The 25,612-nt window shown below is 38.0% G+C and overlaps 2 protein-coding genes and 1 long non-coding RNA gene across 3 annotated transcripts; 2 read left to right on the top strand and 1 right to left on the bottom strand.

Annotated features, from left to right (window-relative positions):
- Window positions 1–2,195: 2,195 nt before the first annotated feature.
- On the bottom strand, window positions 2,196–3,600 carry LOC138913715 (uncharacterized). Its single transcript, XR_011419516.1, has 4 exons — window positions 3,265–3,600; window positions 3,135–3,209; window positions 2,927–3,080; window positions 2,196–2,408 (listed from the first exon to the last, which is right to left on the bottom strand). It is a non-coding gene; the product is annotated as an uncharacterized lncRNA (long non-coding RNA).
- Window positions 3,601–4,728: 1,128 nt separating this feature from the next.
- Phae1 (Phaedra 1) lies at window positions 4,729–5,769 on the top strand. The gene has a single exon (XM_017156527.3). The coding sequence runs from the start codon at window positions 4,884–4,886 to the stop codon at window positions 5,697–5,699; it is 816 nt and encodes a 271-aa protein (XP_017012016.2). The 5' UTR covers window positions 4,729–4,883; the 3' UTR covers window positions 5,700–5,769.
- Window positions 5,770–7,162: 1,393 nt separating this feature from the next.
- Phae2 (Phaedra 2) lies at window positions 7,163–7,986 on the top strand. Its single transcript, XM_017156526.3, has one exon. It carries the CDS (start codon window positions 7,165–7,167, stop codon window positions 7,984–7,986), a length of 822 nt encoding a protein of 273 aa, XP_017012015.2. The 5' UTR covers window positions 7,163–7,164.
- Window positions 7,987–25,612: the final 17,626 nt, after the last annotated feature.

Below are 25,612 nucleotides of genomic sequence, written 5' to 3' on the forward strand. Positions count from 1 at the left end.
TTTTTAGTGTAGGACATAATAATGTTGTTTTTGTGGAAACTAAGGAACAAATTTCTGATAAAATGATTTCTCGGCTTTTAGGCTTATCTTGGGAATTTTCGTCACAAAATGTGATATCAAAGACTTTTGTATGTTGATGGTGCGATCGTCACTACCTTTTTACCTTTGTTAAGAGGTATTTTTGTTGTATTTAACATACCTCGGGAAAAACGGTTAATCCCACTTTTGCGACGGCTTCAAGAGCAAGGATGTTAGGGACAATCCTCCCCCTTTCTCCAACTCTTTGTCCACTACGGAAAAGCACTTTCGAATGGAGTTCTCCACTTCCTCCTTTTTGTATGCGGCGACGAATGGGCAAGCTAGTATGAGCATCTCAGCTGAGATGCCTGTGCCTGTATTTTCACTTGTATCCATTTCCACTTCTTCACAATCACTTTGCTCCATTTCATTTTCCATATCCATTTCGTAAGTTTATGAAAACACAAATTGGAAACGACGCTGTTGGCCAGATGACGATCTGTATGGTATGGTCTAGTATTTTCCGCTCGAAATTTGTTTTTTTTTTGATTGGTCACACTTTTTTTTGCAAACTTATAACCCGGGGGTGGGCACACACATACGTTGACATTTTGTTTTATATCGAGTGGTAGCCTTAAATCTCCCCGACGACCCCAAATCGTGCTACAGCTATTTAAACTTCTGTGTCTCCATATATCGAAGTGTTTCCAAATCTCGGCTCTCCACTCTTAATGTCTGAACTAATCAAAAACTAAACTAAACTTCGCCTAAGCCAGCTAAAGCTGCCGACCGCTGTTATAAACTTATAAAATATGGAGAAGGAATCAAGCGGTGCACCGGTACCCCGCCTGGAGGCTAAACGCCCCAGGTTCGCCAATGGGACTGAGACCAAGTCTCAGATAAAAAAAGGGCATGATCAAATGAAGGAGGTGGAGGCGGAGGTACGGAAAGTTCAGATGAGCTGTATAAAAAAGACGTTTTAAATGGCTTAAAAGCCAAATTAAAAGCGCCACCATCGTCAGAAGCGCCAGCGCCATCAGCGACAGTGTTCCAATGGTCATCCGCGGAACTTCCGGCCTTAAAATTTCTAGAAAAGCCATTGACGGAGGTGTTGGCGATGGTGGGAAGTAACACCACCTACACCTGCGTGGCACAGTGCGGCCAGAAGACTCTCTTTTGTGAGGTCTCCGTCCAGGTGCCGGGCGCGGCTGAAGAGGTAGAGGCCCAGGACTGGCAGTCGCCGCCTTCATCGCCTTCGCCTTCGACAGACACAGCGGATCCAGCGCCAGCCGCAGCCGTTGAAGAGGCCCAGTCTGACTCAAGCTCTCAGAGTCCGCGACTGCTAAGATGGGTTTCCTTGCGCGATTTAAATGGCGCTATGGCAACAAGAAGGAGGAGGAATGACGTCGTGCTGCCATCGCCATCAGCCACATTTTCCGAAAATACTAAATTTTTAACAAAATACTAATAAATATACCGGCCATTTCTGAACCTTCGTCAAACATTCAAAAAACTTGTCTCTTCTTCTATCCACAGGGTTCCTGTGGAAAAATGTACTGAACATTCCATTTTCGTCGCATGTCAATGATGCGGCCCAGCCTAATGCCCTCTGCTCATTATGGACGCGTCGCGTTTGCATCCATTTACAGTTTAACGCGCCCAAATCCCATACAAAACTTGTGGGCGAGGGATGAGGAGGGGAGGGTGAAAATTTATCGCGTTACAGGGCTGGAAAGTGAAATTTGTGGTATTTTTAAGCAGTATTAACCAGGCATGAACAGTTTTCTGGACCCAACACTGATAGGAGGCTGATAAGAAGCGGGAAATATTACCCTGTAGTTCGCCGGGACTGGTCCCGAACTAGCGAAATCGCCATACACCGGGGGCTTGGGACTAACTCCCGTTCATACCACCCGCAATGTAAATTTCTATCCACTTTTACCACGGCATGTCCTAGGCGGTGGTCATATGGCGAAGTTCTGCATTACCTTTCGCCACAAAAGGGACCGATAGGTGGTCCCATATTATACCCCTTTTCGCCACAAAAGGGGCCACCTATCGGACCATCTATCGGACCACCTATCGGTCCCTTTTGTGGCGAAAAGGGGTATGAAAAGGGGTTGGTGTTTTCAATACCAAAAAAGCTGAATGCTATGAAACTTCCCAAGAAAAAATACTTTTTGTTAAATTAATTTATTGTATTATAAGTAGACAATTTTTCTATTTTTTAATTTATATTTATTGAACAAATTCCTCTGCTGACACGTTTTTGTTGAGTGCCTCATTGTTGTTATTATTTGATTTGGATTTATTTTTAAAAAATCGTTTCTTTTGCAATTGAATTGCCTTGGGAATCAATATTTCTGCATTACCAGATTCAGAAACAATATCTAAAAAAAAATAAGATTTTAGTGTTTTAAAATAAAATGAGAACAGAAACTAACTTCGGCAAGCCAAAGTTTTAATACCCTTGCAGCTTTCAGGAATAAAATTGTGACTAGAAAAGCATAAATATAAAATAAGAATAACCAATAGTTAAATGTAGACTTATTTCACGCTTTTGAAACTTGAACCGACAGACAGACGGACATGGTTAAATGGATTTACTTTATAGGTTTGAAAAGGTCTCCTTTACTGCGTAACAAACTTCTGGACTAAATTATAATTCCCTCTGCATGGGTTTAAATATATATTTTTAGATTTTGTTATACAAGCCTGTTTACATCAAACCATGTTTTAAGATTTTGTTATACAAGCCTGTTTACATCAAACCATGTTTTAAAAGTGAAAAGCAGAAAAAGACAGAAAGAAATAGGATTAAAGACAGATGGCATTCTAAGTAAATAGATTGAAATTGAATCAAGAAACTAAGTGTATTATAAAAAATACAGTTATAAAAATAACCTACCGTGAAGTGCACCATAGAAATGTGTAAAGGAGTTTACGGCTTTTTTTCCAGAAAGGCCTTTAACATTAAATCCCACAACAAACTCATCCGTGAGAGCCCTCCGCAAGTTTTTTAAACCCCCTTCTGGCAGCAACAACGATCTCATGGCTTTAATCTAAAAAGGAAGAAAATTTCACTAAAATATTTATATCAAAGAAAAAAGACTTACGTAGGAGTCCTTTGCACCACTATTTCTCCTTCTCCTCTTTAACAAATCGACGAATGTGCCTGTTGCTGTTCATGGCTAAATATCACACATTATTAGGTATTTCACTTGCACAACTCATGGTGTTACTCACCTGTTGACGACACTTCAGATCACAACAAAATATAACACTTTAAATGTACAATAAGACAAATTAAATACAATGTTTACAAAATTTGGCGCAAACGTTGGGTTAGTGATGGTAGCGGGGTTGGGTAGTTATGGCAATCCGTTACGATTAATATTGCGACTACCGATATCGTATAATCGATGGCAATAAAAACATTCGCTAATATTATTTTTGTTTAGTTCTATGTATATAAAATTAGGTACTTATATATTTATTTTATATATCTAAGCACCAATAAAATCCGCTTGTTATGGAAGGAAAGAAAACGTTTTGCTACTGAACCACCGCTATTGTTAAAAATATTGCTGCAGCTAAATTGCTCATTATTAAATATAAATAATATAAAAAGAAATAAAATTCTATCATTTAATATTTTTTTTTATCTCATTATTAAGTTTTTATTTTATTATTTTTACTTTTTTTAAATTTGTTTTTTATATAAACAAAATAAAGTTGTATTCGTTATTAAAATCATTATATACTTGTCAAAAATTTCATTTTACAATTTTTTTAACTCATATAGAAGTGTTCACATAGAAGTGTTCACTCTCCGATAACTCTTTTGCTCTTGTAAAAAATACACACGCCACCTATTGACCCTTAAGGGACCACTGGGTGGTCGATCCCTTTTCTACCCCGAAAGTGCCACCGGCCCCCTTGAGAACTACAGGGTATGCACAGGTGCATAATCTGCTTTGACCATAGATGGCCATTCCATATTCAAACCACACACGTTGACAGGCGACTGCTGGAAATGGGCACATCTCCCTCCTTTTTGCGCACAATGTCCTTGTAGGCGTTTCTGCCCCGTCTCAGATTCTGTTCAGGGACGTGCCACCGCAGAAGCTGCAGCTACTGCTGTCGCAGGTCGTGTCAAAGAATTATTTAAATGACTGTTCAGATCTATATATATGAACGCCTTCTGCAGCAGATCCTTTTGCTTTCTGCCGTAAAAAATACTCAAGCAGCATATCACAGGATGTAGGTATTGCTTTCATCATTGCAGCAATGTTTCCACGCTATTCTAATGCTGTTCTGCGTTTGCAATTATCAATAACAAATTATTTAAATTCATTGTTTACTTCAGCTCGCAAATGACAATAGCAGAACAGCTGTTTTCAGACGCGTTTGCCAATGGAAACACCTCACGTCCGCCTATCGCGTTGCCAATCGAAAATATACAAAAATACCGAAAAAACCGCATAGTGGAAAAATGCCTTAAACACACTATTAGTTTTTAGGAAGAGGGACCGCCCCGGTGACTGCACCGGACTGTGAATACCGAATACCAAAAAGGTGAACAGTGATTTTCAAATATTTCACTTTTCAAATTTAAAAGCTCTCAAGGCTGAATAGGCATTCTTGAGATATAAATGTTTTGCCCATCCTATGACTGCAACGTATTTTTCCCAAAGAGTCACTGCTCGGGCGGCGCTTAATCTTGAATTATATTAAGCGGGTATCTGAAGAACACACGGCCGGTAATTGAAAGCCTTATCTTCTAGCGCAGGCGAATTTTTGGTATCGCGAATTAATTTAAACGCGCGATAATAAAGCCCGATGTAAACAGTTCCGCGAAAACTATGATAGCGAACGGACAGCAAAAAAGGTGGCTGGCCAGTGTGCTCCTGCTGATCCTGGGCCTGTGCCAGGTGTGCGCCGGAGTGGCGATTGCTCGGCCCGAAGGACGAGTGGTGGGCGGAAGTGCGGCGGCTGTGAATAGTGCTCCCTACGCGGTGTCCATGCAGTACGGAGGAATCCACTACTGTGCCGCCAGTATCCTGAACTCCAACTGGTTGGCCACTGCGGCCCACTGCCTGACCAACAGCAACCAGGTGCTGGGAAGTACTCTTGTGGCTGGCAGCATCGCGGTGGCCGGAACAGCCAGCACCACGCAGACGCGCAGCATCACTTACTTCGTAATTAACGATCTTTATACCGGAGGAACTGTTCCCTACGATATCGGATTGATCTACACGCCCACCGCCTTCGTTTGGAGCGCTGCCGTGGCTCCCGTAACGCTTCCCTCCGCCGGAGTGGTGCCCACTGGCACCGCCAATCTCTACGGATGGGGCAGCACCAGCACCACGAACACCGCCTCCTATCCCTCGACCCTCCAGGTGGCCACCAATGTGCCCATCATCTCGCTGAGCTCCTGTGAATCAGCTTTGGGCACCAAGGGCAGCGATGTCCACTCGACCAATCTGTGCACTGGTCCCCTCACCGGAGGCGTCAGTATTTGCACCTCGGATTCGGGAGGTCCACTCGTCCAGGGCAATGTCCTAATTGGCATCGTGTCCTGGGGCAAGCTACCCTGTGGTCAGGCGAACTCGCCCTCGGTTTATGTGCAGGTCTCCTCGTTCATTTCCTGGATATCCTCCAACCAACAGGTGCCGTAAACTTAACAATTGGGATTTTTTCCTTCAATAAAAGCAATCAAAGTTGTGCCTTCAGTGGCTGGTGACTTAAGTGTGGGACTTTCCTACGCACTGCAGCGACTATATCACAAAAATGTTGTTTGTAAAATTTATCTTATCTTTCGAGTGGAGAACAGAGAGCGTTGGGGTCAAACTGATCGGGAGTGTATACTAGATATATTATATCTCACATATTTTCGGGCTGTTCGTATTTAATGATCAAAAAAGCTTTGACTTACATTTACAACTGCATCAATGATATTAAAATATTTCCCTGTTTTATTGATTAAATGTACTTGCGCATTTTATGAGTTAACGACGTTTTATTTTAGTTAGTTTTTCAAGAGCTGTAAATTTGTAAAAAAATTATAATCTGGTTAATAAAAACTACCCATTTTTGCTCAGGTTTTAAAAACGGATTTTACTTATTCTCTTCATAGGGGAATCCCATTAGAATCTAGAATGAAACGAATGACAAACTTGAGATATTGCAGCTCTCACAGCTATCCACCTTGTTGACACAGTATATCATAGCAATATATATAAAAAACCGTCTAATCTTAAATTATATTAAGTTGTTATCAATAAGACAAGGGCCCTAATTGAAAGTTCTTATCATTTTCTTGGCTGGCTCGCGTGAAATTCGGTATCACGAATTAATTTAAAAAGCCGTCGGATAGAGCCGATGTAAACAGCAGTGCTGCCATCACTCAGCTTGAAAAACAGGACAGATAAGCCAAAAAAAACAGGGAAAAAAAGGACAAAAAATTTTAAAAAAGGACAAAAAAAGGGACAAAAGTAAATGCGCCTCCATTTTTCTGTTTTACCAATGGGTTATATAATTACTTAATTTAAATGGATTTTATATTAAATTTAATTATGTAATGACCTACTGCGCCCGACTCACATCCTTCTTTGTTTTATCATTTTACCATGGTTAATTTTTGTGCGTATACGTAATAATTTAAAATTATTAAAATAATAAAAGCATTTCAAGTAACTATATTGGTAATACAAAAAAAATGCAATATCTGCGTCAAACCCGAATAAGAGTCGTTAAAATCTGAAATTTTTTTCTGACAAAAAAGCAGAGAGTAAAAATTGAGAAATTTTTAAAGTGTTTTCCTCTTTTTTTGCTACAGAAAAAATCGTACTATATAGAAAATCCATCGACTGCTTTACGTCTCTTTGATAATTTGTAAAAATAATTATTTTTTAAGTGCCGAACTGTAAGATTGATGGTTAAAAAGGCGTTTTAGCATATAAAAACAGGTTTACACACTTTCGACTGGCAAAAATAACACTCAAAACCTTATTTTTGAAAAAAGGACAGATTTCCGGATAGGGGATGTTTAAAATTTTTTCCGGATAAACCCGTTAAAAAAAGGACAAATCTGTCCGGAAAGAGGACAAAATGGCAGCACTGGTAAACAGTTCCTCGAAAACCATGATTGCGAATGGACGACAAGCAAGGTGGCGCCATAGTTCCCTGGCCAGTTTTCTTCTCCTGGCCATAGGACTTTGCCAAGGATCGGGAATGGCCCTAGCCCAACCTGAAGGACGAGTGGTGGGTGGTACGGCGGCGGCGGCCAATAGTGCTCCCTACATAGTATCGATGCAGTACGGCGGAACGCATTATTGTGCCGCTAGTATCCTGAATGCCAACTGGCTGGTAACTGCTGCCCATTGCCTTTCGAATAGAAACCAGGTGCTGGGAAGTACCCTCGTGGCGGGAAGCATTGCGGTGGCCGGAACAGCGAGCACCACCCAAAAGCGGAAAATCACCCACTACGTAATTAATGATCTTTATACCGGAGGTACCGTTCCCTACGATATCGGACTGATCTACACGCCCACCGCCTTCGTTTGGAGCGCTGCAGTGGCTGCGGTCAAGCTGCCATCTTCCGGATCGAGACCCACGGGATCGGCCAATCTATTCGGATGGGGCAGCACCAGCAAAACCAACAGCCCCTCGTATCCCGCCACCCTCCAGGAGGCCAAGAACATTCCCATCATCAGCCTGAACTCGTGTGCCCCGGCATTGGGCACCAAGGGTCAGGATGTCCACACCACGAATCTGTGCACGGGTCCTCTCACCGGCGGCACCAGCTTTTGCACCTCCGATTCGGGAGGTCCACTCGTTCAGGGAAATGTCCTAATCGGCATTGTGTCCTGGGGAAAGCTGCCATGCGGTCAGCCAAACTCGCCGTCCGTTTATGTCCAGGTCTCATCGTTTATCTCCTGGATAGCTGCTAATCAGAAGATATGAATTTTTTGAAAGGTGTATCTGAATAAAGATATGGTAAAGAAATTGCAAATTTCTACCGCTAAATGTTTGTTCCTGCTATCCAAGTTTATCACATAAAGATGTTGTAAAAAAATTGCAAAGCACCCAAAAAACACCATTATTGTTTAAGGGGTTATATACCTTTTTTGAGCGAAAAAATTGAGGGAACTTTGGATTTTTTTTTGGTGTGTAGCAATTATTTTATGACAGTGAAGGTTTTATTTATTGATAGTACATGTTTTTATCGAAACAACAAGCCTTTGTTCTTGAAAAAATATGAATAATTTAAGTTATGGCAATTCTTTCGGAACCCTTTTTTTTATAGCGGCTTGCGGTGACCACGATGGAAAACCAGCAGGTCAACTTATATAAAAAAACCAAAAATTTTTAGTTAGTATAGTATTATTTCCAGTTCGTGAACGATTATTTTTAAGAATATTTGCTTTTTTCTGCATACAGTAACAATTTTTCCAAAAAGTTGATTTTTCGAGTTCTAAAAATTTTATTTAAAAATTCTGATCTGCGAAATTAAAATTGGCGCATAAAAACTGAATCGTTCACGAACTCGGCACAATCATTACGAATAATTTAAAAAAAAATTGAAGAAAATCGATCAAATAGTTCTTGCGCAATCGTGGTCACAGCGAAGGCACTTTTGGAAAAACACGACTTTGAGATAATCGCATTCAAAGTTTTACGTTGACGTTGCAACTATTGAAGTCGAGCGCGGCAAAACGCTGTTTTCCTATCGAACTATTATTCGGATCTGTATGAAAATTTGGAAAGATGTTCTCTAGGGGATATACTTTAGGATTCAGCAAAAAAAAAAAAATCGTTTTGTTGAAAAAAATAAGGTATATAACCCCTTAAGAATTTTTATGACGAAATGTTTGTTCTTGCTGTTTTCTGTTTTTGCGTCTTTTTGGATTTTTTTTATTTTTTAATAAATCAAAAACGTCACAAAACATCTGTAATTCCCTTATATCTTATCTTATGATTCCATGTTGGCATTAATGGGCTTTACAAAATTTACTCAATGTAATGCGAAAGGGTTACAAACAAATAACTCTGATAAGATTAAAGATATTTCAAAATTATGAAGAGCAACAATCAGAAATCAAAGGAAACTTAAGTCATTAGACAGTTTGCTCTATATTCTGTACGACAAGTTGTCGTCGACAACCAACATTAACAGGTACAACTAGATATAAATATTAGGTGTTTTTGACAATCTGTTTATTTTACTCATAACAGAATATAGCCAAAATAAATTGGCAATTTATTAAAACTTCGCAACGTCAACAAGATTCTTATCTTTAGCGAATAAGTCCCGGATCAACTTTCCATTTCCTTGTTGCTCTTTCGTTCGAAGAACTATTCTCGCCATGGTACATACTTAGCACATGAGATGACTTTTGCTTTTAAGATCTGCCCATTTTTGTGTGGGCTTCAGCGCGTCCAGACTTCATTTCATCCCAAACACTCCTCCTAAAACCGGCCGCTGTTTTATCAATCAAATTGATCGGACAGGTCTCGTTGGGAAACTAATTGGTCGGCAAGTTGCTGGACACGATCGCAATCAGTTTATTGACACGACCAGAGCACATAATTGAATGAACATATCAATTTCCCATCACAATCACACCAGAAAAGCTTATTAAGTGCCCCCAAAAGAGTTTCGCGGCCCAGAACATCAGAAAATCATGTAGTGGGGTGGGCAAGGCGGACTGAGAGAGAGAAACGTGGTCCAAGCCCCGGAGAACGATGACCAGAACACGCCCGCAGCTAATCAGGCTCTAATGGCGATAAATATTTCATTCTATATTATTCTGTTTTTATTCGCCCCGGCCAGACACGCCTCCGAGCTGCAAAGCCTGCCAGGAGTCAAGACAAAGCGACGACTCAACGGGAACGAACAGGGAGATCGAGAGGAACAGGCCCCAGAACAAGGGACCTGAACAACAGACCCGCCGACGGACCCGCGATCAGACAGACAGAATCTGCGACGCGATCGATGAAGACAAGGCTGATAAAGGAACCCGACTGCGGGGACTAGAGATGCCATAGTGACTCCACAGACAGCACAAGGAATATTAAATAAATATAACCTTTTTTTACGTTATTTAAAGAAAACATTTTTTTTTTTGTTTTTATTAATATTTTCCTAGCGCGACAAGTGATAACCTATATTTATTGCGCTAATCACAATGAATGACATACAAAATATAACTTTAAGCTTATAAGTTATAACTAATATGCTTGCTGTTTACGTTTTTATTAGATTTAGATTAGATAATTTTTTAGATTAGATTTCATAAAATATTATTATATTATTATTATTTAAAATTATTCTTATTTTGGTTTGGATTTTTTATTTATGTCAAATTTTTGTAGTGTGTCATTAAGGCATGTTTAAATTGTGGAACACTCTTAATTGTTTTGATTATTTTATATCACTCATCTTAAGAAAAGTGGTAACATGGTAATGCAGTAACAAAAATTTCTCCAACCCATTTTTCCAAGGAAAATATAATTAAAGCATAAGACTTGAACGTTAACTAAGCAGACAAATAGCGTACAAAAACAAATCTCCTAACGATTATGATTATCATTCATATCATTGATCTTAATATTTTTGAGAGCGTTTACGTGATAATATAGTGAGCTAAGCTTGTCTTGATTTGGGAAACTAAAAATATATATAAATAAATATTTTTAAACTAATACAAATTCCATCATAATATAGGTACTTTTTATTTTATAGAATTTGAGACAATTAAGATTTTATTGGAAGTTGAAATGATATGTTACACCTTTTGCGCAAGCCCAGTTACTAAAAAATCGTTTAAAAATTAGCTTATTAATAATATAATATAATAAAAAATATATTATTAAAGTATTTTATTTTTGTACACCAATTTTATCCAAAACCACTTTTGCCATCACGATTACATCTCCGTTTAACACAATATGTAAGAAATCGGACCAAAGTCAAGGCAAGGCCAGATCTCTTTGCTTCCTTCGCAATCTTCGTGTTATGAATCGAACAGATTTATGCAACCTGGGGAACAACATGGGCGGGAGCTCCTCCGACTGCAGATTCCCGGCACCCGTTCCACTCCCTTTTTGCTGCTCCCCCAATCGGATTCTCCTTTTCTCCGCTGGAGAGGATGAGGATGCGACCGCGACATTTGGCTGCGCCATTATGAGTAATGGAGTAATGCCTAGAATTGTTTACTTGGGGGCTTTATTGGCGTCGGCATTTGGCATCGGAATGAATGTCTGTGCTTTATGGTCTTTTTGTATATGTCCATACACATGCGTGTGTTTTTATTATTATATTTTTTCTTGCCTGCTTTCAGTGGTTAGGAATCTGAAAATGCTTTTATAATTGGTAAAGAGAAGAACGGATTATGGAAATGAGTTAGATATGAGTGGGCCATAAATAAGAGACACTAGATTAAATTCCTAATTGAAACTCTTTGATTTAGGACTTTTAAATAAAATTGAAAAACACATTTTGTAATTTCCATTAAAATTGAATGGTCGTTATTTAAAAAATATATACTACATTTTAAAAAATAAATTTTATTTCTAATGATTCAGAAAATACATTTTTAAGCAAACGTAACACTTCAGATGCTTTTTTAAAAAATGTGTAAAATGTTTAATAATGAATTACATTTCTGATGATTCAGAAAATACATTAATTTAAGCAAGAAAAACACTTCTGATGTTTAAAAATAAGATGAAGTAATAATATTAAGCAATTCAAAGCAATTCAAAGGAATTAAAAATGAAATAAAATATGAAATTCCTTTTTCATATTTTACGGAATATTACTACCCAACCTTTTGGTTCATTGAACCAAATATCCCATGAAGCATCTATCTTTGCAATCGTTCCGCGAACCTTTCCCAATCTCGCGGACAAATCTAGAGCGAAATCTAATTTTTAATTGGCCAACAAACTGCGGACAAGCGACATTTCATGCTTATCAGCAGTACAGCCAGTAATTAATCTCCCTTCGGTCGAGAGGCCTCTCTTAGCTGGAACTCTCTTGCGAGAATCTCTTTCGCTGCAGCTTTTAAACGAGAATCTTTGGCGCGCTCGTATGCAGACAACTTTCTTTCGAATGCTTTTTCTTAAAAGCAACTCGAACTTGTTGCTGAGCCTCAGTTCGGAATCAGCACGCGACGCGTTCAGAACGTTGAGAAAACGGATCGGAGTGTGGAGACTGTAATAAATTAAGACAATCCAAAAGAAAAGCAAAAAAGACTCTTCTCCGAAGACCCCAAGACTAGAAGGCTCTTCTTGTGGTCAAGGATGATCGAACCCTCGAGTGGCGGTGAAGTGCAAGCATAAAGAAACAAACAGAACGAAATAATAGCAATCGGTGGAGTCATATTTTTGTTTTGGTGTCTCACAGTTTCACAGTGGATATAAGAAAACCTCACCTTAGACAGGTATGTGCATTTGCGGGGAACTCCGGGAATGCTTCGCTGAGCAAACACGGACTTTTCCCAGTTGTGGTTCTTGGGGTCGTTGTTGCGGTTCTTTACCGCCTGCCTCCCAGCCTTCCTGCCACCTTTATCCACACTTTGGGCATGCTAAAATTTAATAAGTGTTTTCCTCAAACCGTTTTTCCTGTCGCCTCTTTTTCACGCTTTTTTACGTAGCTCTGTTCTTGTTGTTCAATTCTTTGATGCATTGCCAAGGGGAGCTGAGGTGGTTGGGTAAAATATGCAGTTGGCGAAGTCGGCTTCTCCTTCTTTGCCCACAAACTTGGCAAATTCTTGCGGCACATTTCATGTATCTATTTCGCTCCCTCTGCCAAAACGCTTTTTCCTAACGTGTCGTGTCGTGTTAACGGTATTGTTTACATTGTTAATAGAACCCACCGAGTTGGTGGCCAGATAAATAAATAATAGACTCACACAAAAACCTGCAGTCGGAGCCGAAAGTCCATGCTTCAGTGCACTCGTTCTTGCGGAGACAGAGACAAAAGCAGAAATCACACACAAACGAAAGACTCAGGCAACGAACTGGCCAAAAGGCAATGATTCCTGTGTGTTAATCTTGGTGTAATGACTGCGGCAAAGAACATCTACAATTTAATTCATTTCTCGGAAAATACTCATTCATAATAAGGGCGGGGCTTTATTTATAAAATATTTCTGGACTAGGGAGTAATGAAACAATAAATTGATAACGCGTTCGTGAATTTATCAAAGCGTAAAGGAAAACATGAAAATTCATTTTTGCTAACACATACATAAGTCGAGTCAATGAACTTTCTGGAGTGTGTAATGGTTGAGGAAAAATATTTTAGTATTTTACTTAGTTAATTGTCTGAGGTTTGGGCGGAAAATTCTCTATTTAGGATGCTAATGCTTCGAAATAATTTGTTTATTTAAAGCAGTTGTACAGAAACTTATCATTATTATTATTTACATTTTTTTCGTTTAACATATTTATTTGGTTCTGAACAGTTGGAGTTACCATAACCATATTGCCATTGGCCCATTTATTAACATTCTTCTGAATGTTTTAAAGTTTTTTGTGCTTCTTTTTCTTGTACACTCTTCATTCCATTTAAAAATTCGCTCACTCATCCGCAAATAAAATCCCAACTGTACAATGCTAATCAAGTGATTCTAATTCCCTGCAAATCTATGCAAATTAAATAAAACTCACCAACTTGCGCAGACCAATTAAATCCATAGTCGGCGACAGTAGAAGAAGCAACCACAAATTGCTTATTTATTAGTCAAAAGAGAAGAAAATATGTGGAAACGGCATGCTAATGATGTAAACTAAGCATTTAACTGTTAAATGCCAGCAGCAGCAAGCAAACTAAAAAAAAAGTCGCATCAGTGTGCCCCACACTGCGCGAAAAGGGGGTGAGCAGGGGAAGATGAACGCAACGCGACGAATACAAAACTTAGGCGACTTCCTAAGACTAATCAAAGCCGTTACTATGGTCGCACAGCCGCAAAAAACGCACTCAGAGTTTGAAAACCGGGGAAACTAGAAGGGAAAGAGACCAAGAGTGTGGAGATTCAAGGGAGAGAATGTAGGTTGCATTGGCTATAATTACACTGCGAAAAAATTTTAATTCTTGAAGAATCAAAAAATTAATTAAAAAATGTATTGGTAATTATCCACAATAGTTTTGCAATAGTTTGTCAAACTTAATAACTGTTTAAATAGTTTTATTTACTTTGTATTTATTTATACATACTATAAATAAATATATATTTTTGTTGTGTCCATTTGTAATTTTTGGTCTTAGAAAACAAAAGAAAATTTTCTTAAGAGTTTTAAATCCAACGATTTTACCATCCGTTTATAAATATATTTGAGTGATTCATCTCCATAAAACAACTTTGAGAAATTCAAAACAAAAAAAATAATCAATACTAAGACCTTACCTACCAACTAAATTAAATGTTTTTACCAATAAGTAATTAATATCTTTGGGCACGATTTTTATTTTCTGTGTACAAATGTTTAGAGTAATCTTTTGCTCCTCAGTTGTTGCCTCCGAAGTTGTTGTATTTTTTTTGTTTAAGAAATTACCGTTTCGTGTTGACAAAAAGCGAGAAGAAGCAGCGGGGTAAGAAGCAGAGGAACTGGCTTAAGGTTCAGCTGGGAGTTTGAGTTTGGCTTCTGTGTGATTACAGTACCGCTCCTAATGATCATCATTAGATAGCCAAGGGATTTTTTCTTTCAGCTGATGCGCTGATTCTTCTGCTTCTTCTTGCCACTTCTTGGAGCTTGACGTGACGACATGCAATTGCAAACAGTGAGCAGAAGAAAAAGAAGCAGGTTATAAGAAGCGGTAGAACAACACCAATAATATTTGATAATGCAAAGCGGAAGCTATAAAACTCGAGTGTAAGACGACATTTTACGTTAGACAGTCATTATAGCGAACCTAAAGAGAATTTGCTAATTGCCCGCAATTGAAAATGTAAGAAACAGAAGCAGGGAGATGAAGGAAATCTACAAAGTCTGAAGACAGGAAGAAAGCAACTTTAGGTAATATAAAGTCTTTAACTTAATGTCGGAATACACTACAGTTAAATAATTCATAGATCCCAAGTTTTTTTCTACCGTATAGGATTTATTAAATGAGCAAATAAATCATTAATTTAATAATCAAGACTTTTGTTTACTTAATTTATGAATTTATCTAATTAGTCCAAAAGGAATTTAAGATGGTAAAAGAACCCAGTTAAGTCTAACAACTAATTAAAGCCCAATGCTTCCGTAGTTCTATAAAAAAATGTATCCGATATCTTGGGGATATCAAATGAACTTCCTGGATGCCCTTTGGTCATCTCTCCACGCCTCACTGCACTCGGCGATTATCTTGCAGAGCGGGGTGTGCCACAAATCCGATTATCGGGGCCGGGAGCTGAACCTCGACCACCATCTCAAGGTCGAGAAAAGTATCTCGTATCTAAGCTCTCCTTTCAAGTGGAGCGCTCGAGCCCGGCCCACAGTTAGCGGAGCCACATTAGCAACATCTGATATGCCGAAAAGCACTGCAGCACTTAAGGAAAGCCCCCAGTCCCCGACCAACAACAAAAGATGGCCCGCACGTAATCTGATATTGAAAACGGTGAGGCAACCAGCTGAAAAAGAGTGAACTGCACGTATAAAAAAGCAGCGAAAAAACCGAACCAACTGAGCCTGGCCATATGAGGAGAATCTCTTTCTTTTGTGTCTCCACCATCCGAACAGCATCAGAACAATACACAGAAAATAAAAATATTTATTTCATCTTTGAATGGAAGGAACTATAAAAATGTAGGAGGTAATTCGATATATGTCTACATAGGGATTATGTATGGTATAAGAGAATTAAATTCTATCCCAAAACAAACAAAGAACCAGAGTTCCAATGCCTTATTCTCCTTTCTTCAATTCAACGTAGAGCCATGAATTTTCCTTGGCTTCTGTAGGCCCAAAGAGGTGGAATTTTAAAAGCCATCTATTCCCTGCTAATTAACTCCAGGCTCTTCACGACGAAGTGCTGGAAGAACAGCGTCGAAGATAAAACATTTTATGGCTCTCTTAGGTGCTTTCCCCACCTGCAAAACGCCCTATCTCCCGAAGAAAACCAAACCCCAGGCCTCTAAGCCAAAGTCGGGCCTTGGGTTATTTATCAGAACTGTCGGCAGGCCATAAATTCCGACTTTTGTCACTACCATTTATGGCCTAAAGAGGTAACCAATAAAACATACAAATTCGGTTGGCGCAATGCGTTATATAAGCACTCCGTCTGCATCTGATCTAACGGTGCTTGGTTCTGGGTTCTTTGGGTGCTTTTGGGTTCTTTGGTCTGGCTGCTTTGGGTTTCTTTGGTCTGGGTTCCTTGTTTACAAGACACCTTGACAAATGTGCCCGGAAAGAGGAAAACATTCGAGACGGAACACAAGCAACACAAGGCAGAAATTTGCATGGCAACTGAAATGGAAATGGGTGGAGTGGGAACCAAACGGGGCAAAAACAGCGATCACAACTCGAATGCAGTTTTATGGTGCATTGTCTTACAGCGCTAGAAAGCAGAATAAAAAAGAAAGGAATCACCAATTGTAACAAAAGTCAGAACAAGTTTGCCACAAACTCTGTCCGGTCGTTGGCTTTGGCCTAGAGATGAGCGTGCGAGGGAATTATGATCGTGTTTGGCGGCAGTTGAGAGGCTTTCAGAATTCTACAAAATATTATTATTTACGTGGTTAGTTATTTTAGGGATCAAAAATATATATTTCTTTAATTTTATTCTTTGAGACACCTTTATAAGTGATCTTAATTTTTAAAGATGGTCAGAAAATATTTTAACCTTTACGATTCTGGTAAAAAAAACTTTTCTTTTAAAATTAATATGCTGTACATTATGAACCGCTATATATTTTTTTTTACAAATATTTAAGAATTCAAACAGAGATACCCAATATTGCAAAGAAACTCCGAATATCTCATCTCTAGCACAATGCATTCGGAATTCGCCCCAGGAGTCGCAGCATTAAGTTGTGGGAAAAGTAATGCAAGGCAAAGAAGCACGTTCCGTCTGCTGCATGATTTATGCATTATAAATATAAGGTCTATATTAATCGCAGCCTGTCATGTTGACAATTTTATTACGCTCTTCTGGCTGAATCACGAAACGATTACTTACCCCCTATTAGAACGACAACAGGGCGACATCAATTTGCCAATAAGTACTTAAGGGTATTAAGAACTTTCAGTTCATTGTTCGGCGCTATTTCGGTGTGGGTTCGCTGATAGTTTCGACTTTTGTGAAAGGTGCTATCTGGACAACACAAAAACCTTTCCCAGTTCTGCATTTTTTTTTGGTTTTTGGAACCATTTGCCACAATCGTGCAGTTTGTTCTAGTTTCATTAGAGTGAAGGAGATGTCGGGAGACGACGACCTGATTCGACTTTCACCCGATCCACGTTTAGTTATCTTTCTAGGGGGCTGAGGGTTGGGCCTGCATGTAACAGTCGGGTTCTGGACACTCCTAATTAACAAGTCAACTATTAATTCATTCAACTGATCGAATGAAATTCAATTAAATTTTATGACTAATGGTACGAAAGCGTTTGGTGAATGAGATATCCCATTGGGGTTCTTCGAAAGTAATGAATGAAGGTAGGCGTAGAGGTATGCTTATTTCTTAAAAAGTTAAAGTAAAGTAAAATATGAGGGGGTATTTTGTTGCATACTTTTTGAATACCCAATTTTCTTTCATTTTTTACCCGAGGGGGAGGGTTTTATCCAACATATCCTTTCGTGGATCCGCGCATGGTTTGTATAGTTAAAAATAAAAAACATAATAATAATATTTGAGTTTATAATAGAATTTCCTTAAATTATTTAGTTTTTGGATCATCGCAAGTTTTATTGCCATTTGAAAATCTTATTTTCTCCTTTTGCCCAGAAACGAAACTGAGGCTTCCAGGAATTTGAAATTAACATGACATCTCCACCTCCTCTGAGGACATGGGCCCATCTAAAGGAGCTTCTCCAAGAGCATTTGCTCTTCGTTCCGCACAGGCGACGGCGACACCTCTTCCCATTTCATGCTTGTTTCTGCCTTTTCATTTAACAACTTCCGCTTGGCCGGGCCGCAACAGCAGGGCGAGTGAATAAAAACACAGAGCTGCGATCTGTGCAATCGCTGATGATGAGGTGCATAAACGACGCCCATTTATTGAGCCCTCGCGGCTCTGGTAACTTTGGATGGGGAGCGCGGAGATAGTCGATCGCTGGCTGAAAAAAAAGGCAGAGGTGGAGCAGGGGGATAGGAATAGGTGCTTCAGGGGCTAGGTCGAACATGTTTGACGGCCACTAAATGACAGGCATTTGTCTGCAGCCAAAGGGAGAGGTGGATGGATACACCTGACCAAAAAAAAGTCTCACTATTTTAACCTTTTTTAACCTTTTTAATATATTTCAAATTATTTACATTTATTTTAAAGCACTTGCTGATAACTTAAATGCAACATGAACTTACCAACTTTATTTTCCTGTAAACTAATCAAATCTACTCTCAAGCGACTGTTTTCTATAATTACTTTAAAGTCTTCAAATATATTGAGTTTTAATTTTCCTAAATTGTAGTTATTTAGTTAAGTAATATAATAAAGTTATACACTTTATAGAAAATGTTTTTGTTTGTGTACCAGTCCAAGAAGTAGTCGCATCAATAGAGTTGGACATGAAAATTGTTCAAACTCCTTCGTTCTCGTCTGCTTTTCTTGTACTTGTTGTGTGTTCGCAGCATATTTAATGAGCCACACATGTTGATGGCTCGGACAGTCTGTAAGTCAGGTTTGTTTTTTTGTTTAGCTTTTTTTACCAAAGTAGTTTGGCATGCGCTTTATGCTGGAATCATTTCAATGACTCAAGTATTGCCAAATTTATTTTCTTGCTGTGAAGCTGAAGTTGAAGCGTGTTGGCATTTCTTCAATTATGATGACACAAATTTCACTCTATGATGAAGCCGCATACACGAGCTCATATGCAAATGTGGTTATTAAAGGCATTACAAATTGTTGAGAAAGGAAAAAGAATTACACTTATATACAAAAAATGTTACCTTTAAAAAGAATATTATGTGTTTTGTTGGTTTATTCATACTTCTATTGGATAAATGCAATATTTATGTTTTCCTAAATAAACAGTATTATAATAATTTTATTTCAATTTAAATCGAAGTATTTTTAATGAAAATTCTTAAATTCTCAAATAGAAAATCCTATTTGATCCCCATATTATAGATTATAACAGAGAGATAAAATATGATCAGAGATCTCACTTTTGCTGACTGGTGTAGTCATGCTCACGTTTCAATTCTTCAATGATCGCCTATTGACTCGCACTGACTTCGATTTCTATTCGTGTTCCGTGTTCTAAGACAATTTGCAAAAGTGAAAATAGGCCCAGATCGGAATCTCGGGCGCAGTATTTCTCTTTCCACCCATACCTCACTTTCAGCAGCTCTGCATTGTTATTAGATTTTCTGCCTGGTCCAGATTTACATAATCCTAAGTGCTAGTTGTGCTTGCCACGATCGCTCGGTGAAAGTTGTTACAAATTATAAGTTTAGAATGCGCCCAAAAATATGCCCAGTAGTCACAAAACAAAGGCCAGATCCAGCGTGGATCCAAATGAAAACAGCGCAAAATGTTGCACTCGACTTGGGTTTTGGTTTTGCTTTTCGCCTTTCACAAATCAACGTCCAAATATGGAGGGAGTGCTCTCCATCGCCTTCCCGAAAAGCCAGATAAATAAATCTGTCAGTGGGGCGTTGCTACTGTGTCAAATGGTCCAATGGACGGGCCAACAAAGTATCTATCAGATGCGAATGCTCAATACCCAATTTTATTGTTGCCGAATCGATGTCACGGTTACAGTTCGACTTCGAGCTCTATTTTGGCTCAAGTGGAGAATTTATTGTCAGCCGAGTGGCTTTGTGGCGATTCGGGACAGTCGAACTAGTTAATTGGGTTGATTTCTTTGGCGGAACATGTGTGTCTTCACTTTGGCTAAATAAAGATGTTACAATCGGAGGAGAAACTTGACGTGGGCTTAATTATTACTGTTAATGTCGATTTTACAGAATAAATTATTTAAAAAAATTTTATTACCCCCTAAATATTTTGTAGTTTTAAAGTTTTCAAGAAAAAGTTACATTTTAAAAATATATTACCATTCAACTTAAATTTATTACATTTTTTTTTTGTCTCAGTAGAAATAATATTATTAAGAATAATATTCAATATTAAAATATCAAATAAAAACACCTCTTAACGAGGTAAAAAACTAGTGACGACCGCACCTTCAACATACAAAAGTTCTGATATCAACATTTGTGACGAAAAATTATTACACTCGTCATTAAATAGACTTTCTAATATTTTCTCATTCGGCCCGCCCTAGCAAACTATTCCAACCTTTTTCCCTTCACAGGCATTTTCTATTGCAGCGTGCCGAATGAGAAAATATTAGAAAGTCTATTTAATGACGAGTGTAATAATTTTTCGTCACAAATGTTGATATCAGAACTTTTGTATGTTGAAGGTGCGGTCGTCACTAGTTTTTTACCTCGTTAAGAGGTGTTTTTATTTGATATCAGAAGTTTTTGTTTGTTTACTTTTGCTCTCATAGGAGCTAATATATACATTTAAATTTAAATTGGTCAATCATAATTTTTAAACTATTGTATTTTAACAAATTGAGTTAAAAAGGCGTTGAAGTATTTCAAAATACCTTTTAAACGAGGTATAGCACATGTCTGTACCTTTAGTAGTGTAGAACTTACAAACTAACGAAATTTAGCTTTTTTTAGCTCTTTCCCGCTAAAGTAGCGGCTTTTTCCAAAAGTCGTAGAACAAAAGATTCCTATATGGAACTCTTAAGTGCAAATTTACTGATTCCATGACCCTAAAATACAGTTCGGATACCCTCCCACAAAATTCAATACTCAGGGAGCGTTAATTGTTCGAGCTGGCAACAGTGGCTATTTTCGTATAAAAATAACTATTAAACGTGACTTTTTACAGTAATGTGTTATATACCAAAATTTAAGGAATCTCAAGGGCTATACAGTTTAAGGTTTTAGAAAATCGTTAGAGCCGTTTTTGAGAAAAATAAAAAAAAGCTAAAAAAAAAGTTTTAAAAAATTGTCTTTTGTTCATATTTTTTTAACTATTACATTTACACAAATTGCATATAGAAGGCGTTTATAGCATTTCAAAATACCTTTCAAACGAGATGCAGCACAAGTCTGTAGCTTTAGTAGTATAGAAGTTGCGGCTTTCCGAATTTTAGCTATTTATAGCTGTTTTCCCGCTAAACTAGCGAGTTTTTCCAAAAGTGGTAGAACAAAAGTTTTTTATATCGATGTGATGAACGTCATATCAAATTTTCAGAACTTAAAAAACATGTTTTGGACAAGTGGACAAGTGGACAAGTGGACAAGTGGACAAGTGGACAAGTGGACAAACAGAATTAAATTTTCATTTTGGGAAGAAGAAGAAAATCTTATTTTGGCTATAACTTTTGAACGGAGCGTCGGATTTTGACAAATGACCCCTCATTCGACGGGTATTTTCAAAAGGAATACAAGTAAATCATTGCGAGGGGGCATTTATCCCCACCGGCCCCAACAGCTCCAAATTTCTAAATTTTTACTTTTTCACTTTCACCGCTCTCTCTCCCAATCCAATTGATTTTCTTAAGGTCTTGGTATGCAATCCTTTAAGTTTTTGCAATACCTTTCGATTGGTGTATTACTCATTACGATCTGACTATCACAGCAGATTTTCATTTCTTCGTGTATATATAGTAGTCGCCTTCGCACACTCTCCTGGTGCGCTTCGTCACTACATGGACTGCCGTCCATAGTGATACATTTTAGTGATTAGTATCATAAATTAATATCATTAAACAATATTATTAGTGAATTTCCTGGGATATTTTTGACAAGACATTAAGACCCAACTTCTTGTTGATTTACTTGTCCAAGTGATAAATGATTTTAATTATCGTAAACCAAAATAAATGTCAAAATTTCGCTGATTAACTTTCGATGGGGAAATTCTATAATTCTAATTTATTCCATGAATCATTTATACTTTCGGTATTTACAGTTCTCAGCTGCATTTATCTCCTAAAACCATTGTCAAATATCTTCTATACAAACTCTTCCAACTAGGTTAATGAAACTGAAACCATTAAAAACTTTTAATTTCTTCGAAACCCCGGTAAACTGGGTTGATGAAGGCAAGCGAACTCTTCATTGTGATTAACTAATCGAGCAATCGGAGACTTTTAATCTCAACACTTTCGCTTTGAGCCCCGGGGGCAGACTAATAAATGACTTGATTAATTTCGCTCAGTGCATGGTCGGGCCAAAATAAAAACTAAAAAAAAAGAGTAGGTAAATAAATAAAGTTGTCTGGGCGTAATTGCTTGGCCCCATTATTTGAGGTTCTTGTGTCGGACACCTGAGTGGCATTTGCTCCCACAGCCTCGCTTTCTTTCGGTTCGGTTTGGTTTGGTTTTGTCTTTGCTCAAGTAATTACTGTAATGTATTTATGAGGCGACTGGGCTTACACACGTTCTGAATATGGTGGAATATCCATAGAATTCTTGATAATATCTGCGAGTGCGTGGTTCTTCAGCGGAAATTATGGAATTATGTTGGCCCCGGCCCGGCCCCGATGTAAATCGCTTTTGGAAAATGTGTAGTTAAGCTGGGGATTTTCACCAACTGCAATTTTAAGCCCTAGGCCAACCTCAGCGAAAGAGAGATTTCGCCCCAATCCATTTCACCCCAGTTGCAGTCAGTAATTTCAGTGTTCTAAGCCTTCATTTTCATGGCCAACTACACGAGGTTGGCATGCAAATGAGCCCCAAGTGGCTCTCAATTAAAAGCAGAGTCAACCACACAACAAAATAAAAGTCAACTGCAGCTGATTTATTGTGTGAAACCGAAATTCTTTTCGGTGCCTGCCGTTTGGTTTTATTCTGTGACTTCTGCTTTTTTCGTGTTTTGAGAAAGTTTCTCTAGCATAGATCTCCTGTGGCCCGACATTCAGATAATGACTTGATTAAAAGTTGTCATGAGAACCAACTGCGACTAAATTGTGCAAGGCCAGAGCAGACCCACCAATCCGGTATGCAAAGAGAGCTCCAATTAAGCGAAGAAGCTCTGCGCACTCGAGCTGGAGTTCCTGCAGCGATCAGTCGGGGTATTTGCCACGAAATAGGCTTGCCCGACTATATAATAAATGTTTTGAACATATTGGACATAAAATATAAACATTAAATAGGTTTAATAAAGAATTTTCCCACAAACATAACTATTTAGTATGAGTAATAAATGTTGTGAATAAATTGCGCATAGAAGATAAATGTTTTATAGGTTTAATAAAGCATTTTTCTACAAACGCAACTATTCCGTACGATAAGGTAGAGAACATGTCAAATAATAAATGTTGTGAATAAATTGCCCATAAAGTACCTAAATTTTATAGGTGTAATAATGCACTTTTCCAACAAATATAATTAATCAGTAAGAAAAGGTGGAGAATATGTCAAATGTTAATTTTTATTTGCACATTTTTATTTCTTAAAAATTTGTATACTTATTTTACCAATAAATGTATTTACTAGTTCCAGAGATAAAGAGAGCATTTACCATATTAGTTTACAATAAATAAACAACTAACACATAAAATATAAAAAATATGTTCATTAAAGAACTTTCGAACAACTTTTTCCTATACTTTGAAATGAATTTACTAAATATTTAATTGATAAATTTCCATAATTTTAGGTAAAGTGTAACAACATGTATAGTTAACAATCAACTTTTGGCTAAAAATATTCCGTTAATTACTTTATAGCATTTAAAGTTTTTTCAATTTAATTATGATTCTTTTATAAAAAAACAGGTCAAGTCAATCACTAATAGAATTTAAATATAATTCCATTTATTTATTATACACTTAAATACATTCGAATATATATTGCTGTTCCCTGATTATTTTTAATTCATTTGTTTGGCAGAGTATACCATCTTCCCCTATCCTAGAACCTGAAAATCTCCCCTGTTCTTTCCAGACTTTTCGTTTGCATTTGCATGCCAGTGAGTTTTCGCTGCTAATCACGTTCTTAATGAAAGTGGCTGCAGTGGCCAGTTCGGAGTGGTCCGTGGACAACATTGTTGTTTGTTGTTAGTTGCATGTTGTTAGTTGTCTCTTGGCCGTTGGCTGTTGTATACATACATACATACATAGACTGACTGGGGATGGTTCTTGGACAACTCGGTGGCCACAAGTCTGGCAGTCCGGTGGATCTTTCGCTGGCAATGACCGCCATTCGCCTGGCTTTATTTGATTTTCATGTTTGTTTGGCTGTTTTTTCAGTTGTTGCGTTTGCATGCAACTCGCGTCTGGCTTTGGATTTCCACGGAGTGCAAAGTGAATTCTTGCGGGCAGAACTTTTCTTCTTCAGAGACGACCAGTTTCCAGAGCCCCTCTCGTTTTGAGTAATATTATTTATGACTTCGGCTTGGTGTCGCTGCGGCACTATTGCCTCCTCTATTTGTGTATTTATTGATGGATTCTGGCAGCATTTGCGTTTGCCCCATTTCCGTGTGGGAATTTATGCCAAGCACTCAAAAGTGCAATGGATAAACAAAGCGATAAAGTTGTGTGAAATTATTGGGGGAATTTGGGAGGAAATACTGAGAGATCTGTTTCGTGTTCAGGTATTTCTTTACCGTAGATTTAAGGGGATTAAAAGAAAGAAGAAAGTTGGGGGTATGGAGAAAGAAGACTGCTAAAGTTAATTTACTGTTTAAACAATTTCCTGTTTATAAATTAATCCCTAGATTATAGAAAGGTCTTAACATTAAGGGAAATTCAGTTGCAAGTTTGATTAATGTTAGGTTATTTCAGAGATTTCCCATTGAGCTTTATTAATCATCATAAACTTCCGATTATTGAACATTATTTTTAGAATAATCCGTTAAAGAAATAAAAAAAATTTACATAATTAATTTATACTAGTCTACACTAAATTTTCTAATAACTATTTTGTTAAGCTTGTATACAAAATGGTTTGGACATTTAAGTACAACAATTAGTCTGCATTTCTTTACCTGCTACTAGACTATTTTGTCTATATCTTCTTACTTAATCTTGACAATCTCTCGCGCATTTTGTAGTACGCACGTCAATTTAGCTCTCTAAAATTGTTTATTCAAATAAAGTTGTTTGCCCCGGCAACCTGTTGCATAGTTTCGCCAACATTATTCAACATCGTACCACTAATGACCAGCACTTACCCTCATCTCCGTCTCTTTTTCCCTATCTTTGCAGCTGTGAAGCGAACAAATTTCCCTTCTTTCTTGCCGCCGCGCATGTAGCCACATATATGGTTCATTAAAAGTGTGGCAGAACTTTGGCACTGGCGACAAGTAACGAGCGACGACTTCGACGACGACGACGACCTGTGGCAATGCTCCGGCAAATTGTGCGGGTAATTTCCAGCTCGGTTTAATTTGGTCTAAGTCTA

The sequence above is a fragment of the Drosophila takahashii genome, chromosome 2L, assembly GCF_030179915.1.
Source record: "Drosophila takahashii strain IR98-3 E-12201 chromosome 2L, DtakHiC1v2, whole genome shotgun sequence".
NCBI classification, from domain to species: domain Eukaryota; kingdom Metazoa; phylum Arthropoda; class Insecta; order Diptera; family Drosophilidae; genus Drosophila; species Drosophila takahashii.

Bases quoted from the DNA above. Each gene is read 5' to 3' on its own strand.
- Phae1 (XM_017156527.3), top strand. From the start codon at position 4,884: ATGATAGCGAACGGACAGCAAAAAAGGTGGCTGGCCAGTGTGCTCCTG.
- Phae2 (XM_017156526.3), top strand. From the start codon at position 7,165: ATGATTGCGAATGGACGACAAGCAAGGTGGCGCCATAGTTCCCTGGCC.